This window comes from Asterias rubens, chromosome 10 (assembly GCF_902459465.1).
Source record: "Asterias rubens chromosome 10, eAstRub1.3, whole genome shotgun sequence".
Classification (NCBI taxonomy): Eukaryota; Metazoa; Echinodermata; class Asteroidea; order Forcipulatida; family Asteriidae; genus Asterias; species Asterias rubens.
In genome coordinates this window covers 4,749,944-4,777,846 of record NC_047071.1, presented here as the reverse complement: position 1 = coordinate 4,777,846, position 27,903 = coordinate 4,749,944, and the positions used below count along the sequence as shown (strand labels likewise).

At 36.9% G+C, this 27,903-nt stretch overlaps 1 protein-coding gene across 5 annotated transcripts; it reads left to right on the top strand.

Annotated features, from left to right (window-relative positions):
• The first annotated feature begins 617 nt into the window (after positions 1 to 617).
• LOC117296026 lies at positions 618 to 27,903 on the top strand. Of its 5 annotated transcripts, none has more exons than XM_033778873.1 (31): positions 618 to 708; positions 2,773 to 3,001; positions 3,442 to 3,503; positions 4,163 to 4,303; positions 4,887 to 5,015; positions 5,178 to 5,294; positions 5,651 to 5,779; positions 6,013 to 6,132; positions 7,856 to 7,969; positions 9,660 to 9,788; positions 10,054 to 10,176; positions 10,447 to 10,569; positions 11,290 to 11,412; positions 12,184 to 12,297; positions 12,765 to 12,875; positions 13,724 to 13,837; positions 16,369 to 16,494; positions 17,766 to 17,879; positions 18,411 to 18,527; positions 18,669 to 18,782; positions 19,242 to 19,361; positions 21,052 to 21,165; positions 21,448 to 21,714; positions 22,135 to 22,398; positions 22,963 to 23,244; positions 23,573 to 23,833; positions 24,240 to 24,437; positions 25,059 to 25,535; positions 25,913 to 26,068; positions 26,549 to 26,884; positions 27,567 to 27,903. In XM_033778873.1, the coding sequence occupies exons 1-31, from the start codon at positions 636 to 638 to the stop codon at positions 27,575 to 27,577; spliced, it is 4,908 nt and encodes a 1,635-aa protein (XP_033634764.1). In that variant the 5' UTR covers positions 618 to 635; the 3' UTR covers positions 27,578 to 27,903. The 5 variants fall into 5 exon arrangements, with proteins under 5 accessions (XP_033634764.1, XP_033634763.1, XP_033634760.1 ...); XM_033778872.1 differs by having other exon boundaries at positions 26,549 to 26,959; XM_033778869.1 differs by having other exon boundaries at positions 26,549 to 27,903.

Sequence of the window (27,903 nt, the reverse complement as noted above, 5' to 3'; positions counted from 1 at the left end):
TTGGTATCGACGTTTCGAACAGAACTATGTTCGTCTTCAGCAGAAAAGCTAAGTTAGTAACGATTTATATGGACTCAAATTGGATACGACCAGTAGGCCTACCATTCTCATATTTTTTACAAAACTCAGACTGGACAAGGTTAAACTCAGGTAGAAGGTAGAACTCAGACTGGATAAAAGCAGAACCATTCACATCACAATCGTGAGGGTATAGAAACTAGATGAAACCTGTTACATCCACATTATTGCAAACTAAACGTGCATCACCGCAATAATCTGAAGGACTTTTAATGCAATAAAACAAGCGCGAATGAAACCGCTCAATAATTTCACACTTCTGGACACTGTGCATTTATTGAGGCAGACACACCCAATGTATTTGGTTCACATCACGTCAGTAGTGCGCACACATACATTTGAGGTATCATCGCCGCCTTAGTGTCCACACATTTCTTATAATTTGGTGGACTCTAAATCCGAAGGAAATTATGAACTTCAAAGTAAAGATATCGAATTTGTTGTTGACGATATTACTGATTTTCTTGCTAGTCTTCTCGCCGTGTAATGGGCGGTCTACTGGAGCACCGACTGAAGCCTGCACAACCCTCCTACCACAGCATGATTCTACCCAACCCATGCCAACAACAAACCCATACATACTTCAAGTGGTTGGAGGGACTCAGATCGGGCCTGGAGGTACCGTAACAGGTGAGGTTTCAACTAATTTATTCAGATACACGGCAATGTTTCATGAGTGAGTATCTAGTACCAGTGAGAAACGAGTCGAACAAACACAAAAGCTTTACGTTTAAAATAACTGAAATGTTTCCGAACTTGTAAATAAATTGTGTTTTTTTTGTGTGTGTGTGCATATTATTGCAGGATGATGGTATACATGGTCACCCCTAGTTTTACAAACGTTAGAAAAGAATGTTGAAACATAGCGTAATGTTAGAAAAGAATGTTGAAACATAGGGTAATGTGTTTGGTGTCCCCAAAACATTTTCATTTCAGTTTATAAAAAAAAAACACTTTTTTTTACATTTTCCCCTACGCAAATTATTATTTACGGGCCAAGCCCCAACAGGCATCGACTGTGCATTACCAACCAACTCGAACGATCGAAGCTCTTAATTCTGACTTTATTGTGTTGATTGAAAACTAGAGGATAATAATTAATACTTTTCAAATGACACACATTATTAAAAGCAGACACGAGATTATTTTCGTTGGGGACAAAAACAAAAGATGAAGGCTAATCATATATATTGCTCTATTTCCACGGGTAATCCGACTGGCTGTATTTGGGCTTAAAGGCACTGGACACTATTGTTTTATGAGAGAGGTAATTTCTCACTCACATAATACAAGACTTCAAGCTTGAAGCATTTTTAGGAATCTGAAAGTACACAAATTTGTGCAACAATATTTTTTCTTTCTTTCATTATTTTCTTGCAACTTCGATGACCAATTGAGTCAAAATGTTCACTGATTTGTTATTTTATTCAGTTGGGACACGCCGCAAGTGATAATACTGGTCTTTGACATTACCAAACGTGTCTGGTGTTATTAAAGGAACACGTTGCCTTGGATCGGTCGAGTTGGTCTTTGAAAAGCGTTTGTAACCGTTTGTTATAAAATGTATATGATTAGAAAGATATTTTAAAAGTAGAATATAATGATCCACACAAGTATCACTCGAAATTGCGTGGTTTTCCTTTAACCTCGTCAACTAACACGGTCGGCCATTTATGGGAACACATTTTTGACTCCGATAAATGGCCGACCGTATTAGTTCGCAAAGTAAAAGGAACACCACGCAATTACGCGGCATATTTGTGTGGACCATTTTATTCTACTTTTACAACATCTCTCTCTAACCATATGCATTTTATAACAAACGGTTACAAACGCTTTTCAAAGACCAACTCGACCGATCCAAGGCAACGTGTTCCTTTAAAAAACAATCCCAACATTTGCCGCATCTATAAAGGCCTTCAATCTGCCTCATGTCAAACAATAACTGGAATTTCTTTGTTTGAATTACAATCTGTTGGCATTGACAATGTTGACAAACCCTTAGAACTCATGGTTTCCACGATGCAACAAACAATTGAACGCGCATAGTAATAATGAGAAATTATTGATTAGATTATCAATGACGACGTGTATAGATTTTGTACATGATGCAGGGCTGCACGCTATTTAATATTGAGAAAATGAAATTAAATCAACATTGTTTGATAGTTATTGTTGGATATCAACCATTTTGCAAAGAGGGAGGGCCTCTATATTGTAGGCGGGGGCGGGTCGGAGGCATGATATGCCCCCCCCCTCCCACCCATGTCCGTACCCCGGGTGCCACCATCGTCCCCTTATAAAATATTGACTTTGAGATTAAAATGTGGTGATAATTTCAATAATTTGAGATTTATTTGTGTTCATACAACACACGGACAACTTTAGGCATTACTTGTCTTCTTTACGTTCATCAGATTTACCTTTCAACATTGAAGCCCTCTTGCCTTTCTAATAAATCCAGAGAACTTTAAAACCTCTGAAGGAAAGTTATTGACCAAAGAATAGTTATACATTATAAGCTGATTTTTGGGTCGTCTTCTGAAAAATTGAATGTGATTGAAAGCTCTGGATAAACTGAAATATAATTCCTTTGGTGAAATATTGCGGTTGCACATGAGTACTTACTGACCATGGTATTATATATTTTTTCCCCTTCTCCTTTGTTTCAAATCGTTATTTCTCAATTCAAAGTAACCTTGAGGGCGTCTGGATCCCAAGTTTTCAAAGGTTTTCTTCTTCAAGCCCGTCGTGTTGGACAGACTGCACCGTACGGAACGTGGGTTGGCCTACCGGCAAACACAAGAGTCACGACTTGTCAGGTTGCTGGAGATACAGCAACTCATTTAAACACACGGTCTAAGACATCGCTAACATTTACATGGCAGGCCCCTAACACCAATACAGGAACAGTGGAATTTTAGTAAGTATGTTATTTTTTAGCTATGAGCTCATCAGAAGTTAACGTAAACCCAGAGATGTTAAGCAAAAACGAGTTATTTGAAAACACACTTTTATGACTTTAGCCAAACCCAAAATGGAAACATTGTTTTGTGAGTAGGCCTTCACTTTGTACAGATTTGTATTGGAATTGGTTATTAAAATTGGTTATAAAAATGCTTTCAAAATTGAGCCCACCCTTGTATAACATCAATATCTTTCACGTGGGGGTATCTTTTGGTTCTTTCGTTGTAACCATTTAGGCCTAATCATTATTTGAAAGAAGACAAAAATTGAATTGTTCAAAACTTTGTGAGAACAATTTCGGTGGCATTTTATGCTTTGGCATTTTTATGTACATTTTTTGTTCAGCTTTGCTTGATTCTTTCTATTCCCAACCTTGGTTTGCTTTTCTTACTTTAGCGCGACGGTAGTCCAGTCTTATACAATTTTCTGGGCCCCACTTAGATCGGCACAAATAACAGGTAAAGTAGAACTCGTATTATTAATTTCATTACAGTCTTTTCTTTCAATAGAGGGAGCTATATTTTGTAAGGGCGCCCTCTGTAGTTATACAAACAAACAGTTGTCATAAATCATCAAACAGGTGAGATTTATTTAGTTTGATCGGTGGGAAAGTACAATCCTTTCACTGTTTCCTGAGAGAGTGCTTTGTCTTCAATGTTTTCATGCATGTATTTCTTTATCTTATTAACTGTGTTGATCATCAGTGTAAAATAGAAATGACTAACATATTTAAAGTAAACAATTGAACATGAAATGCAAATGGCACTCCGTTTCACAACTTATTCAGTCCATACTACAGTACATGTACTACCTCCATGTTCAGTTTAAAGATTTGGCAACTTGCTAAAGGATGACCCACAAAATATGCTGTAATTGTTTTCTTTCTGAAATAGGTCACAACTTCAGTTGATCACAAAGCAAAATACTCCTTTACTAATTACTGAAACACAAATTTAATATAAGTTGTGATGAAAAACCCAATCCCACAAATAAAATTGTTGAGAAATCACTTCAATTTGATTTATTTGTAATACCAAATTGCATAGTTCTTAGTATTATTGAGCTTTGTTGGTCAATATTTCTCTATTGTTCATATTACTTTACTCCCTAATTTCAGTATCGGGTTCTTCATCTGGTGGTAATGCTTGCTCATCAAACCCTTGTCAGAATAATGGAGTTTGCAACCCGCTTGGAACAAGCGGGTTTCAATGTTCCTGTCAACAAGGATTCACTGGAAGTGTATGCACAACACCAACGAGTAAGATGAGATAGTTTGTTGGATTTGAAACTTTGCATGTTTTTCTGTATCCTTGTCATCCGTAGCCCACCTTGTTGGGTTGTAGTGGTATGGCTTTCTTTTAACATTAGTCTTATCATTTAGTTATATCATTATCATCATCATCTTTCTACTGTGCAGAAAACTCCTCTGGAGTATACTCGCAGTATAAGCGCGAATAGCAAAATTTCAAGAGAGGGCGCTGTTGAACCCACACAAAGGGCATGTGTGCGCACATCGTTCATGACAACATACACTACGGTAGCAAATGCCCCATCTACCTACCCATATTGCATTGTGGTTCGTAATCAAGATAAACTTTATTGGATGGAGTTAACTAGCAGGTGCAGACGATAGTCAATGGTGACTATGACTATAACAAAATAAGAAGACCAATGTCCATCCATATAACAGCCCACCAAGGTGTCCCATGGCATCCCTTACTTTGCTATGTATAAATTTACGTAATTTTTCAATAAGTGGTTGGTAGAATTGTTCAAGAAGAAGAAACAAAACTTAATTCCAAATGGCCATCATGTAATTATTTATCATTGTTTTCTGACAGCAGGTAGCGCAGTGTGTTCTCCCAATCCATGTCAGAATGGTGGCTCTTGTGTGGTTACCGGTGCAAGCTCATACAGATGTAACTGTTTAACTGGTTCATCGGGGAGTGTATGCCAGATTATAGCACAAGGTATAGGATTTAAAACTCTTGATCATTTCAAATGTTCTAATCTTTCTAGCACAAGGTATAATAATGACTTACTCTAATTTGTTTACATGTTTATTTGCTTTATATGTTTAGATTTGTTATTTATCTTCATATGGCATGTTCGTTTCAATGTTTTTGTTGTAGGAAATGCATGTTCATCTAATCCATGTCTGAACAGTGGGCGTTGTTCTGTGGTTGACTCGACATACGTGTGTTCATGTCAATCAGGTTATACAGGTCTGCAATGTCAAACTTCACCAGGTATTTAGATTTCAACCTTTTAAAACCATCTTTACAAATCATTCCCCATATTTTGTCCCAAAACAATTTAAAAGTTAAAATCTACACATAAAGCTTTCTTTAGCACAGAATTTTAAATAAACTGGGTGTCGACAGCTTTGTAGTAATCTGGCAAAACTTTATCTGCGGGAATCAGTCAATGCTTCATTGTTACTCAATTCTAAAGGCACCACAGTGCAACTTTGTTAGAAAAAAAGATGACAAGATTCACTTATAGTGAGAGTCAAAAAATCACAAAGACAAAATATTTTTAATTTAGGTCTAGGTTAAACCGGTCACCCTTACTCTCTGATAACTGAATGTTTACTTAATTCCAGTTCCAAGCCCAGTGTGTTCTCCCAATCCATGTCAAAATGGTGGCTCTTGTGTGGTTACTGGTGTAAGCTCATACAGATGCAACTGTTTAACTGGTACATCGGGGAGTGTATGCCAGACTATAGCACAAGGTTGGTATAACAAAGTCTTTAAAATCTTGAATAACAAGATTCCCGATGCCACCATCTCAATCCTAAGCCGGTTTTACACTTTGTCTTCCGATTCAAATTTTCACCGTCTTTTACAAACATCCCTGCCTCCAAGAAAACGTTGCAAGTGCACTCGAGTGTGAAAAAAATTCCAACAAAATGACTGGGATATTGAAACTGATTTTAAAACCAGTTAATAATTTCTGTTCTTTTAGGCAATGCATGTTCCTCCAGTCCTTGCTTTAATGGCGGGCAATGTTCAGTGACTGGAGGGGGATCATCCTATGTTTGTGCCTGCCAGGCAGGGTACACTGGTCTACAATGTCAAACACGAAGTGAGTACTCTTAACAATTATTTTATATCCGCTCAACCATGAACAAACTTTCACTTTAAGTTGTACATCATCTCAGATTCTGCTATTAAATGTAAAGCCTTTAGCTCCTGCCTTTGTAGATTGCAGTGACTATTACAAATAGTTAAAGACAAAGCGGTTGTCAACATTTTTGTGTCTTTGGATAGTTTTTTAAAACTGAAGTACCTTTGCACTGTTCTTTGTTGTGAAAATATGACCGTTTGAAATGCTGTAATCTTTGCCAAATATGTGTACCGGTCCAAGCTATTTTTCTGCCAGTGAGAAAACCATATGAATAACACTACAAAACATAGAATATTCTTTTGCTGAACTTTTTTGTAAATGAACTTCAAAGCGTTGACTTGTATAAAAAGACAGGAAAAGAAAAGAAAAATAAGTAAAAACATAATGGATATTTAAATGACAGGATTATGTCAGTTTTGGGTGAGTCGAGTATAAAGAATGTGAGTTGTGATTATGAGTGAATGATAGGACAGCATTTTGTTTATTCCACAAAAGATGCAAACCACATGAAACACTATGAAACATTGATAGTGTAGCTAAAGGAGAGACTAGAAACCCTCCCCCCCCCCCCCCCCCCACCCCTCTCCTTGATTGCAATTTTGGTCATTGATCACATTTTGGTGTAATTTTGTTCGGTTGGCACACTGGTGTTTCTGCATGTTTGTCATTTCTTAACCCTTCCACTATTAACCACTCACTATCATCACATCATTATGCATGCTTTTTGTTCTCATACGTTCACTCTTTATTTCTTGTCATGCCGTTGGATAATCTTCTATTGGTTGGTATTGGAAGAAGAAAGTTTGATTAAAAGTAGTAGAGAGTTGTGTCGAGGTAGAAAATGCATATGAAACAAGCTCAACTTTCAAAGGTTTTACGGAACTCATTCACGATTTGCTTTTCCCAGCCCCCAACTACGGTTCATGGTGAATACATTTTTGGGTTCTCTTGCAACCAGACATACTCTAAAAAAGCTGCATACATTTGGACACATTGTCTTCAAATTGATTGTGAAATTCCTGAAGTAATGTTGGTATAATTTCCTGCTGTCATAGCAAGCCAGTTGTGTAGCCCCAGTCCATGTCAGAACACGGGTTCGTGTGTAGTCAGGGGCACCTCATTCCGATGTTACTGCAGGCCTGGTACAGAAGGAAACAGATGCCAGACTGTAACACAAGGTACTTGACTATCTAGTACACTTATACCCTAGCAACTTGATACAGCATTGGTCTGAATGAACGAACTGCATTGTTTTCTACACTCTCATTGATGGAAATCTTAAACCTCTCATCTTCAAGCTGTAAGCTTTGCCAGCCACATCTTCAAGAAGAGACTCAGGGAGGCAAAAGACAACATCTAAATTAACTTTATTCTGAGCACGCACAAAGTTCATTAACAAAGAAATTTATCTGGTCAGTCTGCTGCCACCTTTTGCCCCAAAAAGTCGCCTTTTTCTTAAATAAAGCAAATTCATAAAATCATCCCAATCATTTTGCAAAATGCATCACTTGCTGAGAAGTTTAATCTGAGGAGAAATCGGTGAAATGGAGCATTAAAGTTAAAAGAATGAATCATGCATGTTTATGTCAGTCATTTGTTTCAATTAATGAATAAATTTTTATAGATTTAGTGACTTTCAGTGGATGTTTTGTGAGTGTCGTATTGATTTTTCTTGTGGTAGGTAGTCCATGTTCCTGTAATCCTTGTGGTAATGGTGGCCTGTGTGCACCAAGTGGAACATCGTTTCTCTGTACATGCATGCCAGGGTTCACCGGCGTACAATGTCAAACATCAAGTGAGTTTCAGTCGTTTTGGGCAAAGTACGATTGAGTGAATGCGCATGAATGTGAACACAGGTTTTCTTACAAATAAACACCCCAACCCACTCAAAACCCCCCAAATCAAAAAGACGTTACGAACAAACTAATTTTTAACAAGGCAATCACTAAATGCCCCTCTACGTCGCCGGTGGGGCATACAACAAGATTTTAAACTCTTTCACTTCTAGCTTGTGGTAAAGTAACAAATAAAGGGTTCCTTAGACATGATAAAAGTTAAATTAAGTGGAAACCACCCCAAACTTGCCTTGGTTGTTCTTTACAACCACATCATTGTTTTTGAGGAAGGTATAGTTTGGAGAAGATAAAATACATAATTGCAGTTCTTTGATCTGAAATATTTCACAATTTTAAACTAAAATGTGTGTAACCAGTGCTGTACCATGACTTGAAATGCTTATAAATGGTTCTACAACAAGGCCTATGAGAGAGTCTAGCCTTTGAAATGTTGAGCTTGTTTTGTTTCAAATCTATGTAAAAACAAAAAACCTGAACAAAATAAAACAAAAATCCTGCTGCAACTGCAACCGAGCCTTCGACGACCACCTACTAGATCTACCCCTCCCACCCCACCCTACAATTTATAGCTTGAATCAATGTATTACCAATCATTTTTAAGCACAAAGATTGATGACAATGATGGAAGACGGAAATATAAAAAAAGTATTCCAGGTGCTGGTGTATAAAGTCTAATACCCTTACAACTTTAATAATTGACACTTGTGTAGTTGTTTCCCTCCAAGAATGTAGGGCTACAGAAATGTTATATCAAAAATTTTGCAACTTTACACAAAGTTATTTACAAAGTTGAGTTTTATAGTATATTATTTCACAGTAAAGCTTTGCATCCAGCAAATGTTCATGTTTTGACATTACAATTTGGATTAAGTATGAAACTGAATTAGTGTGAGAACGATATGCATGAATGTGAGTACGACATCTCAGGAACCTGTCAAAATGACAATTTTTGATTTTTGTTCTCTCTAAGTTTGGGTTTTAAAGTCTCAAAACTAACTTGAAAGCAGACTTGTTTAGTTTAGGCTTTAAAGACCATCATTAGCAGAGATTTTTGTTTTCATTCGCCAGAGGTGTCTTTCTGTAAGACATGGCGCACTACAAATGTCCAATATGAGATCGTTATTTATGGTATAATGATTTGATGTTGATGGAGATCAATCAGGACGATCACGATTATCTGATTGCGAAATAATGTTGATCAATGTGTGTGGTGATTAAAATACTGACTGTTCATCTGGGCCTAATTTCATAGAGCTGCTAAGCATGACAATTTGCTTAGCATGAAATTTTCGTACTTGATAAAAATAGGATCACCAACCAAATTTCTTTGTAATTTTTAGGATAAGCAAACAACAGTTGAATACCAGTAATAAGCAACATGCAACAAATGGAAATTTGGTTGGTAATCCTACTTTTATCAAGGAAGATATTTCATGCTAAGCAAACTTTCATGCTTAGCAGCTCTATGAAATTGGGCCCTGATGTCAATCGTGATTTGACAAATAAATCTGTAACCAAAATGAACAAAAATTCTTCGTAGTTTGTTAAAATGTAGAGCGATGCAGTGAAAGTCAAAACATCATGACTGTAATTTATCTTTTCGGTAACGAATCTGATTTTACTTTCCAGATCCAGACCCAGTGTGTTCTCCCAATCCCTGTCAGAATGGTGGCTCTTGTGTGGTTACCGGTGCAAGCTCATACAGATGTAACTGTTTAACTGGTACATCGGGAACCGTATGTCAGACAATAGCACAAGGTATAGGATGTAAAACTCTTATTTCAAATCTGGTCAATACTCATGCTTTATTTTCACCCTCTTTAACTATCATCAATGAGAAACACATTTTTTAGAGACATTCTAGACACACGTCAAGTGGAAGAGTTCTCTTAATATTTCAGGGATATTTGCGAGAAGGTTAAAACTTCATTTCTTTAATAAAAAAGGTTAATATTCAGATTTTGTTTGGCGAGTTTTCTTTAAAAAATAATCCACTGATAACTGAACATTTACTTAATTCCAGGTTCAGTGTGTTCTCCCAATCCATGTCAGAATGGTGGCTCTTGTGTGGTTACCGGTGTAACCTCATACAGATGTAACTGTTTAACTGGTACCTCAGGAAGCGTATGCCAGACTATAACACAAGGTACAGGATTTAAAACTCTTTACTATTTAAAAATTTCTAAATATTCCTCTTCTTTCTAATCCACTTTTGCTTTCATGAATGAGTAAATACTTTTTAGTTAAAGACATTCTTGACACACACATGTCAAGAAATGTTGTCTTAATATTTTTGGGGAAAGTTGAATAGGTTAGAACTTTATTTAATTTTCTTTTTTTTCAGATTTCATAAGTTTTGCTCAATGAGTTTTCCTCCAATTGTCCCTCTGATAACTGAACATTTATTTAATTCCAGGTTCAGTGTGTTCTCCCAATCCCTGTCAGAATGGTGGCTCTTGTGTGGTTACCGGTGCAAGCTCACACAGATGTAACTGTTTAACTGGTACCTCAGGGAGCTTATGCCAGACTATAACACCAGGTACTAGACCAATGCATCTTCATTTTACTTTCATCAGTTAGAACATCATCAGTGAGATGCAGGGTCTAATTGCATGGCTCTGCTTACCGTATTTCACGGGTTAGCAGGGAGTTTTTGCCTCCACATTAATAAGCATTCTTTACTAACACAGCTAGTGTAGAAATTTTGCGCTTGCCAATCAGTAAACGGAGAATGGTGATTTTAAGCGCTGAATTCGGCGGTAAGCAAAGCTATGAAATAGGACCCTGTCATTTTATCTTCTGGTACACAATGACGGTTAATTTGTAAAAACCAATAAATAACCTTTACCATTGTTCAGTTCACATCGTTTAGCATTGACTTTTTTATGTAAGTTTTTCTGCCATTGGTCATATTATTTGAACTATTTATTAAAGTGTTTGTTTCCTTTTTTGTTTCTCAAATGTAAAGTTTTGTTTAATGTTTTTGAATTAGTAGTTTGATGTATTTTTGATTGTTTTGTTGTATTTGTCAAATTTGATTTCTGTGATTATTTTATTTGTTTTGTTTTGTGATATTATGGTTTTCTTTGTAGTAGGCAATGCATGCTCTTCCAGTCCTTGTTTAAATGGCGGGCAATGTGCAGTGAATGGAAATTCATATCAATGTGCCTGCCAGTCGGGGTACACTGGCTTACGATGTCAAACAACACAGAGTGAGTACCATTCTATTTGGTTGTATTTATTTTATGTTTATACCCAGGTTCATCAACTCCTTGCTCCCAAAACCTATGCCTGTATGGATCTACATGCCAACTTCTAAGTAGCAATTCTTTCCAATGTGTGTGTGTATACGGAACCAGTGGAACATTCTGTGGAAATCTTGGTAATAATAAATATTATTGACTATAATATAATAAAAAAGAAGACAATGGTTTTGTCTATCTCCTACATGTATGTACCCCGTGGTGGTGCAATTTTTGTGTATTTTATGTCTTCAGTTTTATCAATATTGTTATCTTGTAATGCCACATTATTCAGCTTCGTGCTGCCAGTTGCTTTTTTAAATAAAAATGAATGAATGAAAATGAATGAATACTCAAGAATACTCAATGTCACATACTGTTAAAATAATCAAAAAAGTAAATAAAAAAAAAAAATGTTTTAACATTTAGAGGATAAAATTGCATATCTATCATAACTCATACATTTCATGAAATCGAATTTAAACTTGGGTGAGCATGTCAGACTGTTATCACTTGTGACATTAATTGTGCAAGGAGCTCGATGGCTTTTAAAGCATTTTAGTCCAAAATATAATTAAAATTACTTCGGCAATCTATGCTTTTATGAACCACATTTTAAGGGTCAGCCTTTATAAACCGATATCATGAGTAACATTTGTCAAGGTTTCTTTGATTAATGCAAACAAATACTGACTATTATTGACCCTAGCAGAGTCTTTCTCTTTAGCCTTCAAGAAAAACTCTGCTAGGGTACAAAACCTCGGGCCATTAACTATTTATTGCACTTATACCATAGGTCCTTTTGACTGGTAAGCATTTTGTAACAGCTAATTCTATTTATAGCGTAGATCCTTTTGGTTGGTAAGCAGTTTGCTTCAGCGTATTCTATTTTCTTCTTTGATTAATGACAGACAATGCATGTGGATCCAGCCCCTGTCTGAATGGAGGCCAGTGTACTGTAGTGGGAACATCTTATCAATGTGGATGCCAAACAGGGTTCTTAGGACAACAATGTCAAATCAGAGGTATGTTAGTTGTAGGATTTGGTTTATCGCCATTGTAAACTTGAGGCAACTCGAGTGGAATTCGAACCAACAACTTTCGACATTTCATTTCATTTTTTTGTTTTCTATTTTTATTCGCCAGCAAACATAAACAAATTGTACAATCAAAGGATCTACAAGAATAAACAATACAAATTTTTGTCAAGAAGAACTCAAACATGTTAACACTAACAGTAAACAATGCAAAGCACTGAGGCAATCCCGCTGGGCGGACATATACAGTAACATGTTTTTTTTAACCAGCAAATTAACAAATTCAAATTCCTGATGCCTCTTAAATTGGTGAAAAATTCAGTTGTGACTATATGAGTCAGATGAGAAAGTTAGAACCACTTTTTAAAGATGAAACGATTCCTTGGAAAACACTAAACATAGTTATGAACCATAGAACCTTAACATGAAGAATTTTCTTCAACTTTTTATGACAGAGACTTCATGCAGCAGTAATCCATGTCAGAATGGTGGCCAATGCTCAGTGTCTGCAGGATCAGCATTTACTTGTACATGTCCAATTGAGTACAGAGGCTCAGTTTGCCAAAGTAAGTTCAGTTATTTATTTCACAGAATAGCCCCAAAGTAAGAGGTTAAAATAACACATCCTTTTTCGTCTTTACCAACTCACACCTGTTATCTTCATGTTATTTCCTTATTAAATTTGAATGATTTCTATTAGTGATTTCTATTTCAGCTATTCAATTTGTATTATATCTGCGTATATATAATGAGTAAGGTAGATGGCCTTTAGCTTTCGATCCAAACCGGACCTTCTTCAGAGGCATAAAACAAGTACCAACAAAGATATATCCATTTATATATCTGCGTATATATTGTATACATTTAGGAAATTAACTTTTCTACTCTAAACAACAATGTACCAGTTGATTGGCCTACCAGATGACCACTTTGGTCATTTTTCTGACTGCTCTTATATACAACTTGGCCCTTCCTTGGCCCTTCAATGGCAAAACGGGAAAGTTACATTTTGAGAAAAGCAAGTAAAGAGATAAGCTTTTTTGCCATAAAAACGTGGTGAAAGTGCAAAAAGAGGCTTCAATCTAACCCATGTTTGATTTATTCCCTTAGATACGGCTTGTTTCTCTAACCCATGTCAGAACGGTGGACAGTGTTCATCCCTCAGTGGGGCGTATTCTTATCAGTGTGTTTGTCTCTCTGGATACACGGGTACAAGAAAAAAGAGGCTTAACAATCTAACCCAATGTTTGATTTGTTTCATAGATACGGCTTGTTTCTCGAACCCATGTCAGAACGGTGGACAGTGTTCATCCCTCAGTGGGGCGTATTCTTATCAGTGTGTTTGTCTCTCTGGATACACGGTTACAAGAAAAAGAAGGCTTCAATCTAACCCATGTTTAATTTATTCCCTTAGATACGGCTTGTTTCTCCAACCCATGTCAGAACGGTGGACAGTGTTCATCACTCAGTGGGGGGTATTCCTATCAGTGTGTTTGTCTCTCTGGATACACGGGTACAAGATGTGAAGGTAAGTCATTCCAAGATGTTGAGATTCAATGTGACTCGGAAGTCAACTCTATTGATTGTTAAGATTAAAAATAGAGTAAACTTATTGCAAACTGCTTACCAGCTAAAAGAGCCTATGGTATAAATAGAATTAGTTGTTTGCAAACTGCTTACTAGCGTAAACGATCTGTGGTATGAATGCACAACAAATAGTTAATGGTCTGACGTTTCGACCGTAGCAGAGTTTTTCTCAAAGCCTTCAAGAAAGACTTTTTTAAGGTCGAAACATCAGGCCACTTACTTTTTTTTTTTTTTAAGATTAGCAAAGCTTTTAGATTTGTCATTGTACTTTAATTTTTGTTTGTAACAATGGCTTGAAAATATTGCATATTATTATTTATATGTTGTCAGGAAACAGCATGGCTTTAATAAAGTTCTTGCATTGCATGATCGCATTAACATTTTGCTGTCTTCATAGTGATTTTAATTTGGTTTGAACAAAGACGGAAACTAGAGCTGAAAATGAACCTGTGACCTCAAGATTACTTTGTCAATTTGCAGGATTTGCAGAGCTTTAGATTGTTTCATTGAAAAATTTAGATTTCATTTGTCGGTTTACTTCTCCTAAAAGTACCTATATTAAACATTCATTTTGTAAAGGTGTTCATTTATGAAAAATCAGGGCCCAATTTCATATCAAAACGCTTAACGTTTTTCTGCTAAGCAAAACAAAAAGAAATTGGTCATAAATGGCATGTATGATATGGTAAACTTTTTCTGGTGAGCACACATTGTGATCTACTTTGTTTATTTGTATGCTTCAGTATATCCCTGGTCTTCTCTTCATAAAAACGAAATATATTTCAGGAACGAACTATCACCCAAACTTTATTCCAATGGGTATATGAAACAATCTTAGTGTGCTAAGCAATGGGTATATGAAACAATCTTAGTGTGCTAAGCAATGGGTATATGAAACAATCTTAGTGTGCTAAGCAATGGGTATATGAAACAATCTTAGTGTGCTAAGCAATGGGTATATGAAACAATCTTAGTGTGCTAAGCAATGGGTATATGAAACAATCTTAGTGTGCTAAGCAATGGGTATATGAAACAATCTTAGTGTGCTAAGCAATGGGTATATGAAACAATCTTAGTGTGCTAAGCAATGGGTATATGAAACAATCTTAGTGTGCTAAGCAATGGGTATATGAAACAATCTTAGTGTGCTAAGCAATGGGTATATGAAACAATCTTAGTGTGCTAAGCAATGGGTATATGAAACAATCTTAGTGTGCTAAGCAATGGGTATATGAAACAATCTTAGTGTGCTAAGCAATGGGTATATGAAACAATCTTAGTGTGCTAAGCAATGGGTATATGAAACAATCTTAGTGTGCTAAGCTTGCTTTTTGTTTGCAATTTCGTTTATTTAACTTCTATAAAATGTTCTGCCCTATTTGAATCATGAATATTGCTAACAGTTTTGTTTAAATGTTGTTAACAGTTGTTCTTGCACAAGCTTTTATTTATCATATTTTGCTTCTCTTTTGTTATTTTGCTGTTATTTTGCTGTTTTTATTTTGATTTATAGCTCAGTTAACCGGAGGTTGTTCCCCAAATCCATGCCGCAATGGGGGCCAATGTCAAGTAGTCACTAGTGGCCTGGGGTATCTGTGCACTTGCCCCAATAACTTTATGGGATCCGATTGTTCCCAAAGTGAGTCTAAAGCAGTACTTTTTTGTTAACAAGTTATAATTTTTTTTACAAGTATTTCAATCATTCTCTAGCTTTACTCAAACAGTTTCTATTCAGCAAACAAATGAAGGATTGTGAATTTAAGTTCAAAGGTTAAACTGCCAAAACCGGTATTCTTGATAAAAGAATAAACTGTAATTTCAAGAACACAGTTTTTGTGTCACTCCCTAGAAAATATTTCTTTTAAGATTTTTGGGAGTGAATAAGATTTTTCTTATTTCAAGAATACCATTTTTAGCATTGTACAACTTTAAGTTTTCGGCATGCACGTCATTGTTTATTTTCTGAAACTAAACACCCCTTGCATGGAATGGCACTAGCCCAAACATCACCCCCTAACTGAGATCAATGAAGACCTATCATTGGCTGAAAGTTGTGTGCTGCATGTGAATGTGTGCACATTCCCATTGGTTGACCTCAGGGATGAAGCCAATGCAATGGGTCTAGTATTAAGCATGTTATTGTGCAGTGCTGTGGTTAATGTTCACTTGGTTAGCAAGAGTACTTCTTAATGTTAAGTTATAGTTACAATTAACACTCTGAACTTTTCAACTTGGAAGTTCTCATGAAAGTTTTATACTTCTGAGAATACAAACACTTCTAAGATTAATTGATTTACTTGTTTAATTTGCAGCCACCCAGCAATCCAAAAAGGTCCCATTTGGAGCCAGTTTGTGTGCAAAACATGTTTGGTTGAAATATCGTCAAATTAAAAAAAAAAAATTTGCTTGATATGCCTCAAGACCGAGGTCCTACTTATCCTCAACAATTATAATTCTTGTTTTCTGTTACAGTAAGGAATCCATGTTCCCCAAATCCCTGTATTAATGGAGGATCTTGTACAAGTCCAAATGTCAATACCTTCCAATGTGAATGTACTACTGGATGGACTGGTACTGATTGCTCTACTCGATCCGATGGTAATGTAGTACACAATGTCACCCCTTTGCCAACCCCTAAAGGCCCCCTATCCTACATCCATGTGCCTCCACCTCTTCTTAAAGCCATTATACACTTTCGGAACAGAACAAAAAAATGAAAGTTCACCGATTTACAAATAACTTACAGGGTTTACAGAAGGTAATGGTGAAAGACTTCTCTGGAAATATTATTCCATGAAATGCTTTACTTTTTGAAAAAAACATTAAAACAATTATCAATTCTCGACAACGAGAATTACGGATTATAGTAAACACATGTCATGACACGGCGAAACGTGCGGAAAAACAAAGGGTGGGTTCTCCCGTAATTATCTTCCAACTCCGATTGAGCCAAATTTTCACAGGTTTGTTATTTTATATATAAGTTGTGATACACGAAGTGTGGGACTTGGACAATACTGTTTACCGAAAGTGTCCAATGGCTTTAACTAACCCAAGTGATTCTTGCTTCACATTATGAAGTTCATGCCAGAACCATTTTTTTCATGTGATTTATTTCCCTCTGTGATAAAGTCACATTCAACAAACTGTATCTGTAACTTTTTATTTAATCAGCTGATTTTTGGTTGTTAAAACCAAATTTAAGAATAATGCAATTGCATTCTGATTTCTTTTCACTGTTTTGTCCTGACTTTACACGGGTTTATTCCAAATTGTCACAGGTTTGTTATTTCTTGTATTAACGGGCGATCACACAAAATATAAACACTATCCTGTGACTATATTGTCAGCTCTACCAATCCTGTACACCTTTAAAGACTATGGACACTATTGGTAATTGTCAAAGACTAGCCTTCAATGTTGATGTATCAACAAAATAACAAACCTATGAAAATTTGAGCTCAATCGGTCATCGAACTTGCGAGATAATAATGAAAGAAAAATAACTCTTGTCACACGAAGTTGTGTGCGATTAGATGGTTGATTTCGAGACCTGTTCTAAATCTGAGGTTTCATAATCAAATTCGCGGAAAATTACTTCTTTCTTGAAAACTATGGCACTTCAGAGGGAGCCGTTTCTCACAATGTTTTATACCATCAACCTCTCCCCAATACTCGTCACCAAGAAAGGTTTTATGCTAATAATTATTTTGAGAAATTACCAATAGTGTTCACTGCCTTTAAGCATCCTTTATGGTTTATTTAAGTCCTTAAGACATAAGTATTTAATTAAAAAAGACAACTCTTCTAATCAGGCCCATACAAAAATCTGCAAAACACTTAATGTAATGACTGATTTTGTCTCGTAGCTGTTTGTGCACAATCCAACCTATGTCTGAATGGTGGTACATGCCAGCCCAATAATGGAGGGAGTTTTATCTGCCAGTGTGCTCAAGGATTCGATGGCATCAATTGCGAAAGACGTAAGTTTAAAGCTCCTACAGAAAAAATATTTAATTTTGATTGAGAGGTGGCTTATCAGTTTTAATTTTAATTGTACTGAAGAGTGTGAAAGCATCTCCTGTCATTAAACATCGCAAAATATTTGTTTTTTTAACAATTGTTTTTGTAAAATCATTTTTGTGAATTATTTTTTATAAAATAAGTGGCAACTGATCGTTGCAAGAAACTTCACAACTATTTAGGAAATCTGCAGTTCACTGGGTGGCAGCCAATCAAACTTAAGCACCACAAATATTTGTGTTTATATTTATACCCGATGTACCTTTTTTAAGGAAACAACAAAATCTGTTTTTTAAAGGGTTTTTTTAATGAAAGGTATTGACTGTTTGCAAGACTAACAAGTTTGTTCACATAAATCTCTTTTTTGTTATAATAATTAATAATGATACATGTGTGACTGATTGGATCTTTAAGATGTTAATTACTACTATTTTAGATTCAGCAAACAGTTAGGTAGAAAATGACATTTGAGTTAATTTTGTTTTACGCAGAAATTTCCCGATGTTTGCCGAATCCCTGTGTAAATGGAGGAACATGTCGGATATCTGGATCAGCGTTTACTTGTAGCTGCCCAACTGGCTATGTTGGCATCACATGCCTCTTTCCAGGTAATAGTGGTAGTCTTAATGAGTTTTAATGCACAAAGAGAGCTATGCCACAGAATGGCTGAGAATTTTTTTTACAATAATTAATATTACAAATTTAATTTGTTCTTTTAATGATGGATATTTATGCTTTTTGTTTATCAGATTTATGCACCCCTAACCCCTGCAATAGAGGAGCATGTAGTCAAAGTCTTGGCCAATCAGCATACACCTGTACATGTAATGCTGGATACAAAGGAGAGCTGTGTAATGTACAAGGTAGGTGAATCCTATCTCATTGCTTTGTGGACTACTCTCTCGTAAAACACAAAAAAAGTAATTATATTGGCCCAATTTCATAAAGCTGCTCAGCAGAAAATACTACTTGACAAGTGTCTTTGCTAAGCCAAAATTGAGTAGGGCACCAGCCTCAACAATGCAAACTTAATGCAGTTTTGGCTTGTCACCAATTTCTGCTAAGCTATACCTTTCTATGCTTAGCACATTTTTGTGCTTACAGGTTTTATGAAATTGGGCCCTGGGGTGGATTTCACAAAGAGTTAGGACTAGTCTTATCTCGAGTTAGGACCAGTAATACTCGTCCTAACTTAGGACTATCCATGCAATTTGTATATCTCCTAACTCTTTGTGAAATCGACCCCTGGGCAGTCAGTATATTGACTTTCATTTAAAAGAAATAATAATTTGTTAAATAATTGTTTGTTTTTATTATTTCAGCACTGTGCAACCCCAATCCGTGTGTGAATGGTCAATGCACACAGAATGATCTAACGCTTTCGTTCTCCTGTCAGTGTAATCTTGGATTTCTTGGGACTACCTGTGCTCAAGAACGTATTGGTAAGAAATAGGGTGGGGTAAGACTAAGGTGTGTCTAATTTTGGGATGAGTCGGTTTGATTTGAAAAAAAAAAATAAGCCTCAAGTATTAAGGAACAGCACATCTCACAGTGCATTTTTAATGTTTATATTGCCAGTCGTTAAAATGTTATCAAACCAAAGTTTGTCAAAGCCCTTTATTGGTTCTTATACAAAACAGTCTGTAAAACATTGTTTCAGTTCCTACCCGATTGCGCGAGTTTCCCTGGAATAATTTTCTGGGGTTTTCCACCCACATTTATTAACTGAAACTTCCTTATAATAGATGTTAAATTTGCATCGGGGATAAAGAATATTAATTTTGGTTTTTACCCATACACGGATGCAGAGATACCAACATACACGATTTGGGCGTAGCAAATACGATTTCGAGCCGTGACTACGACGCTACGATAATACTCAATAAAACACGCTAAACAAGCCGCCCAATATAATTTTATTAAATCGTACAATACATGCAAACAACGCATGAACTATTAAGTGGAAATACAAATTAAGAAAAATATCAAAACAATTGTAACAGAAAAGAAAAACACACTTTTTATTTTAGAACGCAGTGTTGAATAATAGCGGCCAATTCACTCGAAGAATGTACGTGTCTCGACGTAATGATTGTTGCGTGCCCTCCCCCGCTGGCTGGCCGGCTGAGTGTGCATTTTTTACGCTAGTGATTGCTGCAAGATCGTACCCATTGATCTCTATTACATGATGGGGAATAGTGCACACGTGCGTGGGGAATGAGGTTGTGTGTGAGCTAAACGTGTCACAGTAACCTCATTCCTCATGTATCCACTATTCTTGTGCCCACGCTGTCTGTACATGTACTTCATCGAAGCTTGGCAAAAAAAGTACGAAATAATGGCGACAAAAAAAGGAGACCTTCTGAACAAAAATACCTTCAACTGAGTGGCCTGCGAGGTCTAAGCTAGACAGTTTTTCATGTTTTCCTACCAGTAATTGTAGCGCCGATGTCCAGACAATGCCCAAAATACGGACACGTATTTTTTGCCCAAAATCCGGACACTTTTTTTTTTTTTTTTTTTTCTCTCTCCCAATAGCTTGTTGTTGCATTTCTGATCATTAAAACAAAAACATTTAAGTAAGGCCACCCTTTTTTATGTTACATTTAAGTAAGGCCACCCTTTTTTATGTTACATTTATTTTTGAAACATAGTCAGAAGATGAGGGAAATCAGTTTTTTTTTTTCAAGTTTCTTTTCACTGGCCATTAGAAACATTTGTAGCTGTTCTGTTGATGCATACAGGTAATTGTTATTTCACAACAATGCCTGAAAATGAGCTAATTAGCATTGTAGAGAGTAAAAGAAAGATCGGTATAGGGAGCCCAAGCTGCGCTCGCCCTTAACATTTGGGAGATGCTACTCTTTTTTAAAATTCAATGTTGGCATCTCTGCGGATGTGTGTTAGCACTGTAGACACTCAGTACTTCTCCTGAGTCCTTTTTTTTTTTTCTTCTTTTTTTTCACAGGACTCGGGGGAAGTACTGAGTATACAGTGCTAACACACATTGGTGTATATGGGTAAAAACCAAAATTAATATGAAACTTCCCTCCTGGAGTTCTTGGCTTCACAACCAGAACAAATGAAATCAAAATCTAGATGAAAATTAGTTGTCTTCGGTTTTCATTCCAGGGCCTTGCGTTGCAGTACCGTGTCTCAATGGTGCCATGTGTCTGGAGAATCCAGATAAAATCAACTTTGAGTGTGCATGTGCTATCGGATACGGAGGAACGTTGTGTGAGGAAGGTAAGTTCAGCTTCGTCTTAAGCAAAATCTTATTTTTAAATTGTCCAATAAAAAGTTTGAAATCTTGAGAAATGAAGAGTTGGTACTAGAAAGTATCATTTTGACATATGATTGTTTGTTTTTTTGGGGTACACCGTGCATTTATCTTTTCTTTGAAGACATGCTGGAAAAGCAGTTAAGGGTATTAAAACCTAAGCGTTATTCCGTTATGTTTAAATATTTCTTGGTTAGTTTCAAACTTTTGTCTGCATCTTACTGGACTTCATCTTCTCCTTTTCATAGCTATACTTCCAGTCTTCCAGAACTGCCCAATGTTTGAAATTGTCATCGTCAAACTTGACGAAGCAGAGAATTACTCCACAGTAGACATGGGTATCACAGCGATTGTACCCGATAGTCCACCCCCAACGCTGGAGGTCATCACTGGACCGAGCATTCCTGGACGGGTCACATACAGTGAAGAGTTTAGAACTGGAGTAGAGGTGGTGATAAAAGCAACGAGCCAAGTTGGAATGACCGCAGAATGTCATTTCATTCTCATCTTATTTGGTATGTAATTCATGTTCTTCAAACTCGTTTGGCCAGTTACAGGCAGGGCCTTTTCCAACATAGCACCAAGACTCTGGAATTCACTTCGGGAAGACCTCAGACAAATGCACAACATCACTCTCTTCCAATAGAATTTTAAAACTCCCTTGTTCATGCTTGCTTTCCCAATAATTTGACAATACTTTTACTTAACTTCTACTAGAGCGGCCTCTTTGAATGGTCTACAGGAAAGTGCACTTTACAATTGCTGTATTATTATAATTGATTTGAAAAAGTTTTAAAGTGGAAGCAAATAAAATTTATATTCTATTCTTTAAAGGATTTTCATAGTATTGACTTGCACATCTTCTACCTACAAACTCAGATTTAAAAAATTTGAAACTGGAAATAATTTCCCATCATGTTTTTTTCCCCTCCCAGATGATCAAATGCCATCGGTGCAATGTCCAAATGATGTCATTAAAGTAACCTATGCAGCATCAGACATAGTTGAGTGGGAACCAGCCACTGCCACAGATAACCTAGCCCAACCATCGGAAATAACCCTGAGCTACAGTATGAACAGCGGCACAATCTTCTACTCCAATGTAGATCCATTACCAAGGACTGTGACAGTGACGGCTACAGACACTTTTGGGAATAAAGGAATATGCAAGTTCAATGTCACATTGATAAGACCACCAAGTGAGTTGTCATTAACCCATCACTATCGGTATACTCTCATGCCTAACTGGCCTTCACCACGAAATACCAGACTGTGGAGACTAAGTCCACAGTACACAAGCCAACATTGGTACTCTTATGCCCAGCTGGCCCTCACCACGAAATACCACAGAAGATTGTGGAGACTGAGTCCACAGTACACAAGCCAACATTGGTATACTCTTATGCCCAGCTGGCCCTCACCACGAAATACCACAGAAGATTGTGGAGACCGAGTCCACAGTACACAAGCCAACATTGGTATACTCTTATGCCCAACTTGCTCTCACCACAAAATACCACAGGAGAATGTTCAGACCGAATCCCAGACATAAGAATTATTTACTTCTGACTTTCTTAGGGCAGGCGGTAGAATTGAGCAAACCGGCAATAATTGTCAAGTGTTCTGGATCTAGAAGAAGCTGACTATTTTTTTAAAAGAAACTAACTCGAGTAAAAGTTTACAGAGAGTCACTATTTTGTATTTTTTTGGGAAATTAAATTTTGAGTAAATCTCGCATCATTTTACTATTAATACTCTCCTAGATTCCCCATCCCCAATCTTCCGTAACTGTGAAGATGGAGAGACCTTCACATACCATCTAAGAAGCAACACCAACGTAGCGTACGTCAGCATGGAGGCTATTGAGGCAGTGGACTTCTTGGGGAACCCTGCTTTCATCCGTCAGGTAGAGGGCCCACGGATCGATCTACCTGGTGACTTAACTTATAACAGCATCTATAGAGAGGGACAGAAGTTTGTCTATCAAGCAATAGACCCCGGGACCAACCAAACTAGGATTTGTACGTTTTATATCAAGCTACTAGGTAAGTGAAATTTACTGGTGAGTTATTTTGTAAGTGCTGATCTAAATAATGCATCTCTTAACAAGACTGTGTAGGCCTACTCTAGCACCTTCAAAAGTGTAGAATTCTGATGAGGCAAACTCCAATAACAACTGAGAAGAAAGTAAACCTGAATAAAAATCTTTCCAGAACAATTTCCTCTCTCACTCAAAGGTTGCTACTTGGTTCTTGTTTTTTACTAAAGGGCAGAATCTAGGTTGTCTGTTTAAAAGTGAAATATAGTTGTACATTCTTATTTTCTGTTGCTGGTGGTAAGTCTACATTCAACATTTCTTTCATTCAAATCCAGACAGCGAACCCCCCAAGCTAGACTGCCCTGCAAATATTGCCGACAGGACAACCGCTAGCACCAAGGCGATTTTCTGGAATCAAGCAGAAGTGACTGACAATCTAGGATTGCCCGAAGGTGCAACCATCTCGTATGCTCCTAAAAATGGCACAGCCTTTGAAGCTAATGAGAATGGTTGGTCTTATGTTGTAACAGCATCGACAACAGACACATTCAGTAATGTCGGGGAGTGCGAGTTTTCTGTAACATTGTACAAGTTTGGTAAGTGGATTATTACTGGACTAATTTTCTCTGTTCGTTTATGTTCACCAATTGAGTTATTGAAGATAATTGTATTTTAGGAAATGATAGGTTGACTTGCAGAATCTTATTGACTTCTGGATAACCAACCATTACTTCATTCTGTTTATCATCATTAAATTAGTTTGATAATTTAAATAAAGAATTATGTCAGGCCTTTTGCAGTAGTACAGCATGAGAGCTGATGAAAAACTTTTTAATAAAAATTGACGCCTTATAGTGAAATTATGAACCTTTTTCGTTTTTTACCCTAGTAAATTTCCAATTAATAATTGATTTTTCACTTTTGTTTGTTTTGTTTGCACACATTATAAGTTTGCTACAGAAAAAGATTAATAAAGAACCATTTATTATCTTTTGTTTACAGACATTGTTTGCGAGACATTTCCCGGCTTAGCCAATGGATCAAGTGACTGCTCCGTGGCCTTAGATGGTAGGATGGAATGCCGTGTGTCATGTGACGATGGATTCTTCTACGCACCAGCGGACAATCGCTTCAAATGTCTGATCACTTCAACTAAAGCTATCTGGAATCCGTCACCAAACATCTTTAATTTATGCTCTCGTAAGGATAAGCAGAGATATTTGTCTACTTTGTTAGTCGTACTAATTTAACCTAAAAATTTTTCTAAAATGCTGATCCAGTTTTACCAAAATTACACCCTCTGTTTACTTGTGTTCTCAGACTGAATTTTTCCTGATTTCAGGACTTTTATTTCAAAATTTTTGTTTTCGCCATCAAGTTGTCTCAATAGGCATGGAATTTCTATTTCGGTAAGAAAGACAGCATTAATTTGTCCAAGCCCCTATTTTGAGCAGAGATATTAATAATAATACGAGACATTCATATAGCCCGCCGCATAATGTAGGAGCCTCCATGTGCAACACAAACCATAAAACAATGACATCAAGTTTACAAGTATAATTTCAAAAAATAAAGATTCAAACAAAAGTGGCTTGAAAATGTTACTGGAGTCAGCTTGGCGAATCTGAAGATATAAGTCGTTCCATAACGAAGGTGCAGAAAAGTGGAAGGCTCTTTGACCATCATTTAGACTGATTAGTGGACAAAGTAGTCAAAAAGATAACAGAAGAAAGGAGATGACTGACAAAGAGGAGATAACAACTCTGTTAGGATTTTAGTTCTACAACCTCAACATGAATGTTTGTTTGTATGTTTATTCAGGTCCAACAGCTGGAAGCAGCATCAGTAAGACAGTTACAGCAGTGTACCCTTTCGACTCAAGCACTTGCGACGCAACCAACAAAGTCTTTGTTTCAAACATAGAAACCAGTATCCAAACAAGTCTTAGAGAATATCAGATGTGCGAGCGAGGTTACGCAAGAGCCTGTACCCCTGGAAGTGTGACGTCTCGTTGTGGTGTGGTGTCGTCTACGAGCCGGAAACGACGACGTCGTGCCTTCACTGATTTGACTGTAGATATTGAGATCGAGGCTCCGGCTGCTTTTACCGGTGGATCGTCTCTGAGTGAAGTCAAGAAAGACGTCGATGATCTTGCACGGGATATCATGAGGCTGATTGATGACAAGATTCTGACGTTGATGATCAACTCTGACATTGTGGCGAGGATTTCATCTCAAGTTTCATTGGAATACAAGTGGACGTGCCCTGATGGATACAGCAGTGTAACAGGAGGATGTGGTAAGGATTTTTAAAATCTACTTCACCTAACATTACATTTTTCAGAAATCCTGTTTAGGGTTTGCCCTTAATTTTTCCAATGACTGTGGCCAGGTAGGACCAGTTAGCTTTTCATTTTAAATGGTCCGTCAGCTTTTGCACTTGTCCATAATTGATATTCAATAGGAATGCTTTTCCACATTGAACTAGCCAGCCAGACCACTATTAACAATAAAGTGACTGGTCCTCATGTGTTTTAACTGGCATTTGAACACTGTAAAGGAAGAATGTTGGTGTTGATTGATAACAGCAAATTATGTTAGAATCCTGTTATACTCTATTTTGTTATTTGTTTCGTAAATGATTTAACCCTCTAGATCTTTGAAATGTCTTTTCAGTTGCATGTCCAGCTGGCACCTTCTTTAACTATACATCGAGAGAGTGTCTATTCTGTAGAAGAGGCTACTACCAAGATCAACCTAAGAAAGGAGGTTGTATCCCCTGTCCAAGTGGTCACAACACAGATCAGATGGGAAGTCAACAAGAAAGTGATTGTAAGTTGTATTGTGTCTTTACCCTCACACTGATGTGTAAAAAACTGACGGTGGCTCAGCTAGAGCAAACGAGTCAAAATGTTGAGACCAATTAAGAAATCACTCCGCTAAAGTAGCAGTCCCAGTCGATTTTCTACTTTCCGCCCAGGTAGTAGTTAAAATGCAGGACAATTCTTTTCAGAACTGAGAAGTTTCCCCCAAAAATCAGAAAAACAGCTCTCTAAAGAACAAACTCAACCTTAAGCAAGTAGATACACACATGGTTTTACCGCAAACCAAATATATATATTGTAGATCTTGTAGATCTTTATAGAAACTTCTCCAAATATGGAATGGATTGACAGTCCTCATATTAATCTCAAACGCTTTAAATTTATCCAATATCTGCTCATTGTTATAGACCAACTTAACACCAAGTTTCTGAGCAAAATCTAGTGCTTCAAATCATTTGTTTGATGTCATTCTTCTTTTCCAAATCAGGTGTTTCAAACACTGCACAGTTGGTACAAGAGTGGACGCCATTGCTGATCGCTGTGGTCGTCATAGCTATTTTATTATTCGTCATTCTTATCATTGGCATCATGTGCATCTGTACCTGTATCCCATCATCAAAGAAAAAACATTACAGAGAAAAAGATCTGGATGGTTCCCTCTCAAATCTCAAATACTTGAATAAAGCTTACGAGGAAGATTATGAGAAGAGTCGTTCAAGAGGTCTCCATAGATTAACGACGAAGCGTCAAACCTCACCCAGTAGGTCATCTACAGCGACCGGCTACATTACAATGTCCACATCCAGGGGATCCCATCATCAAGGTGATATGATATCAATAGACTCAGATGAATATCGGCAGGATGTCCATGACGGACAGACAACACATTATAATCATGGTAATAACCGCAAGAGGGATTCTGGGGAATCTTTTGGGCATGTGTCATTGGCAACGTTGGCAAGTAATAACAGGGGTGCTTTTAGACCGCCTTCTCCGCAGCAAAGCTCTGTTTCTGATTCACAGATGAGAAGAGAACTTCCTGATACTGGGCTGTAAACTTAGAACTTTGTCATGCAGTGGCCATTTTGACAGATACCCTGTCTCAGCCACTACAATTATGCCTAATGCATAACAAAGAGACCAGACTGCTTACTCTTTGAATCTGGTTTTAATTGTATGTATGTTAGTTGTTGAAGAAGAGAAAGAAAGATAGAGGTGCTGAGTTAAATGTGTATTTCAAATTCATAATATTTTGTGGTTCATAGTGTTTAATACGTAACTCAACACCACATCATTTGACATCTTAAAGTCACATGAAACGATTCACCAAATTTAAACTGTTATCAACTTGTGTTTTAATTGCTATCTTAACAGTCATCAAATGTGTGACTTTTCCCTTGGAATGAGTGTCTAACACAGACATTGTTCAAGTATTAAAATTGAAGTGTATTTTGGTGCAATGGTGGGACAAGCATTAATAAAATTGTTTTCTTTTGATTTTGCAGAAATTATCTAAATTGTGTCCCATCAGTTGAAGAGTGTACTTTGATTTGTCCCACATGGAACTAGAATGTACTCGGCTCTACCAAGCAGCACATATCAGGATAGATCCAGTGTTTCGTTTTGGCAGTCAAACCTTAAGGATTTATGGCAAAATTAAATTGACTTTTTTAAAGTAATTATCCTTGTGGGTGTTTTCTGGCTACTCCTTGTTGTTATCTTTGCCCGCCACTAGAGGGCCCCCAGACCTAGCCTTGGACTAGAAGGACACTTGGCTTAAAGCCATTGGACACTTTTGGAACAGAATTTTTTTTTTTAAGTTCACAGATTTACAAATAACTT

Excerpts from the sequence above, each read along its gene's own strand:
- LOC117296026 (XM_033778869.1), top strand. The coding sequence starts at position 636 with ATGCCAACAACAAACCCATACATACTTCAAGTGGTTGGAGGGACTCAG. Across the intron at positions 17,880-18,410 it reads TGGCATCAATTGCGAAAGAC|AAATTTCCCGATGTTTGCCG; the intron begins GTAAGTTTAAAG and ends TGTTTTACGCAG. Across the intron at positions 25,536-25,912 it reads CAGTGTAACAGGAGGATGTG|TTGCATGTCCAGCTGGCACC; the intron begins GTAAGGATTTTT and ends ATGTCTTTTCAG.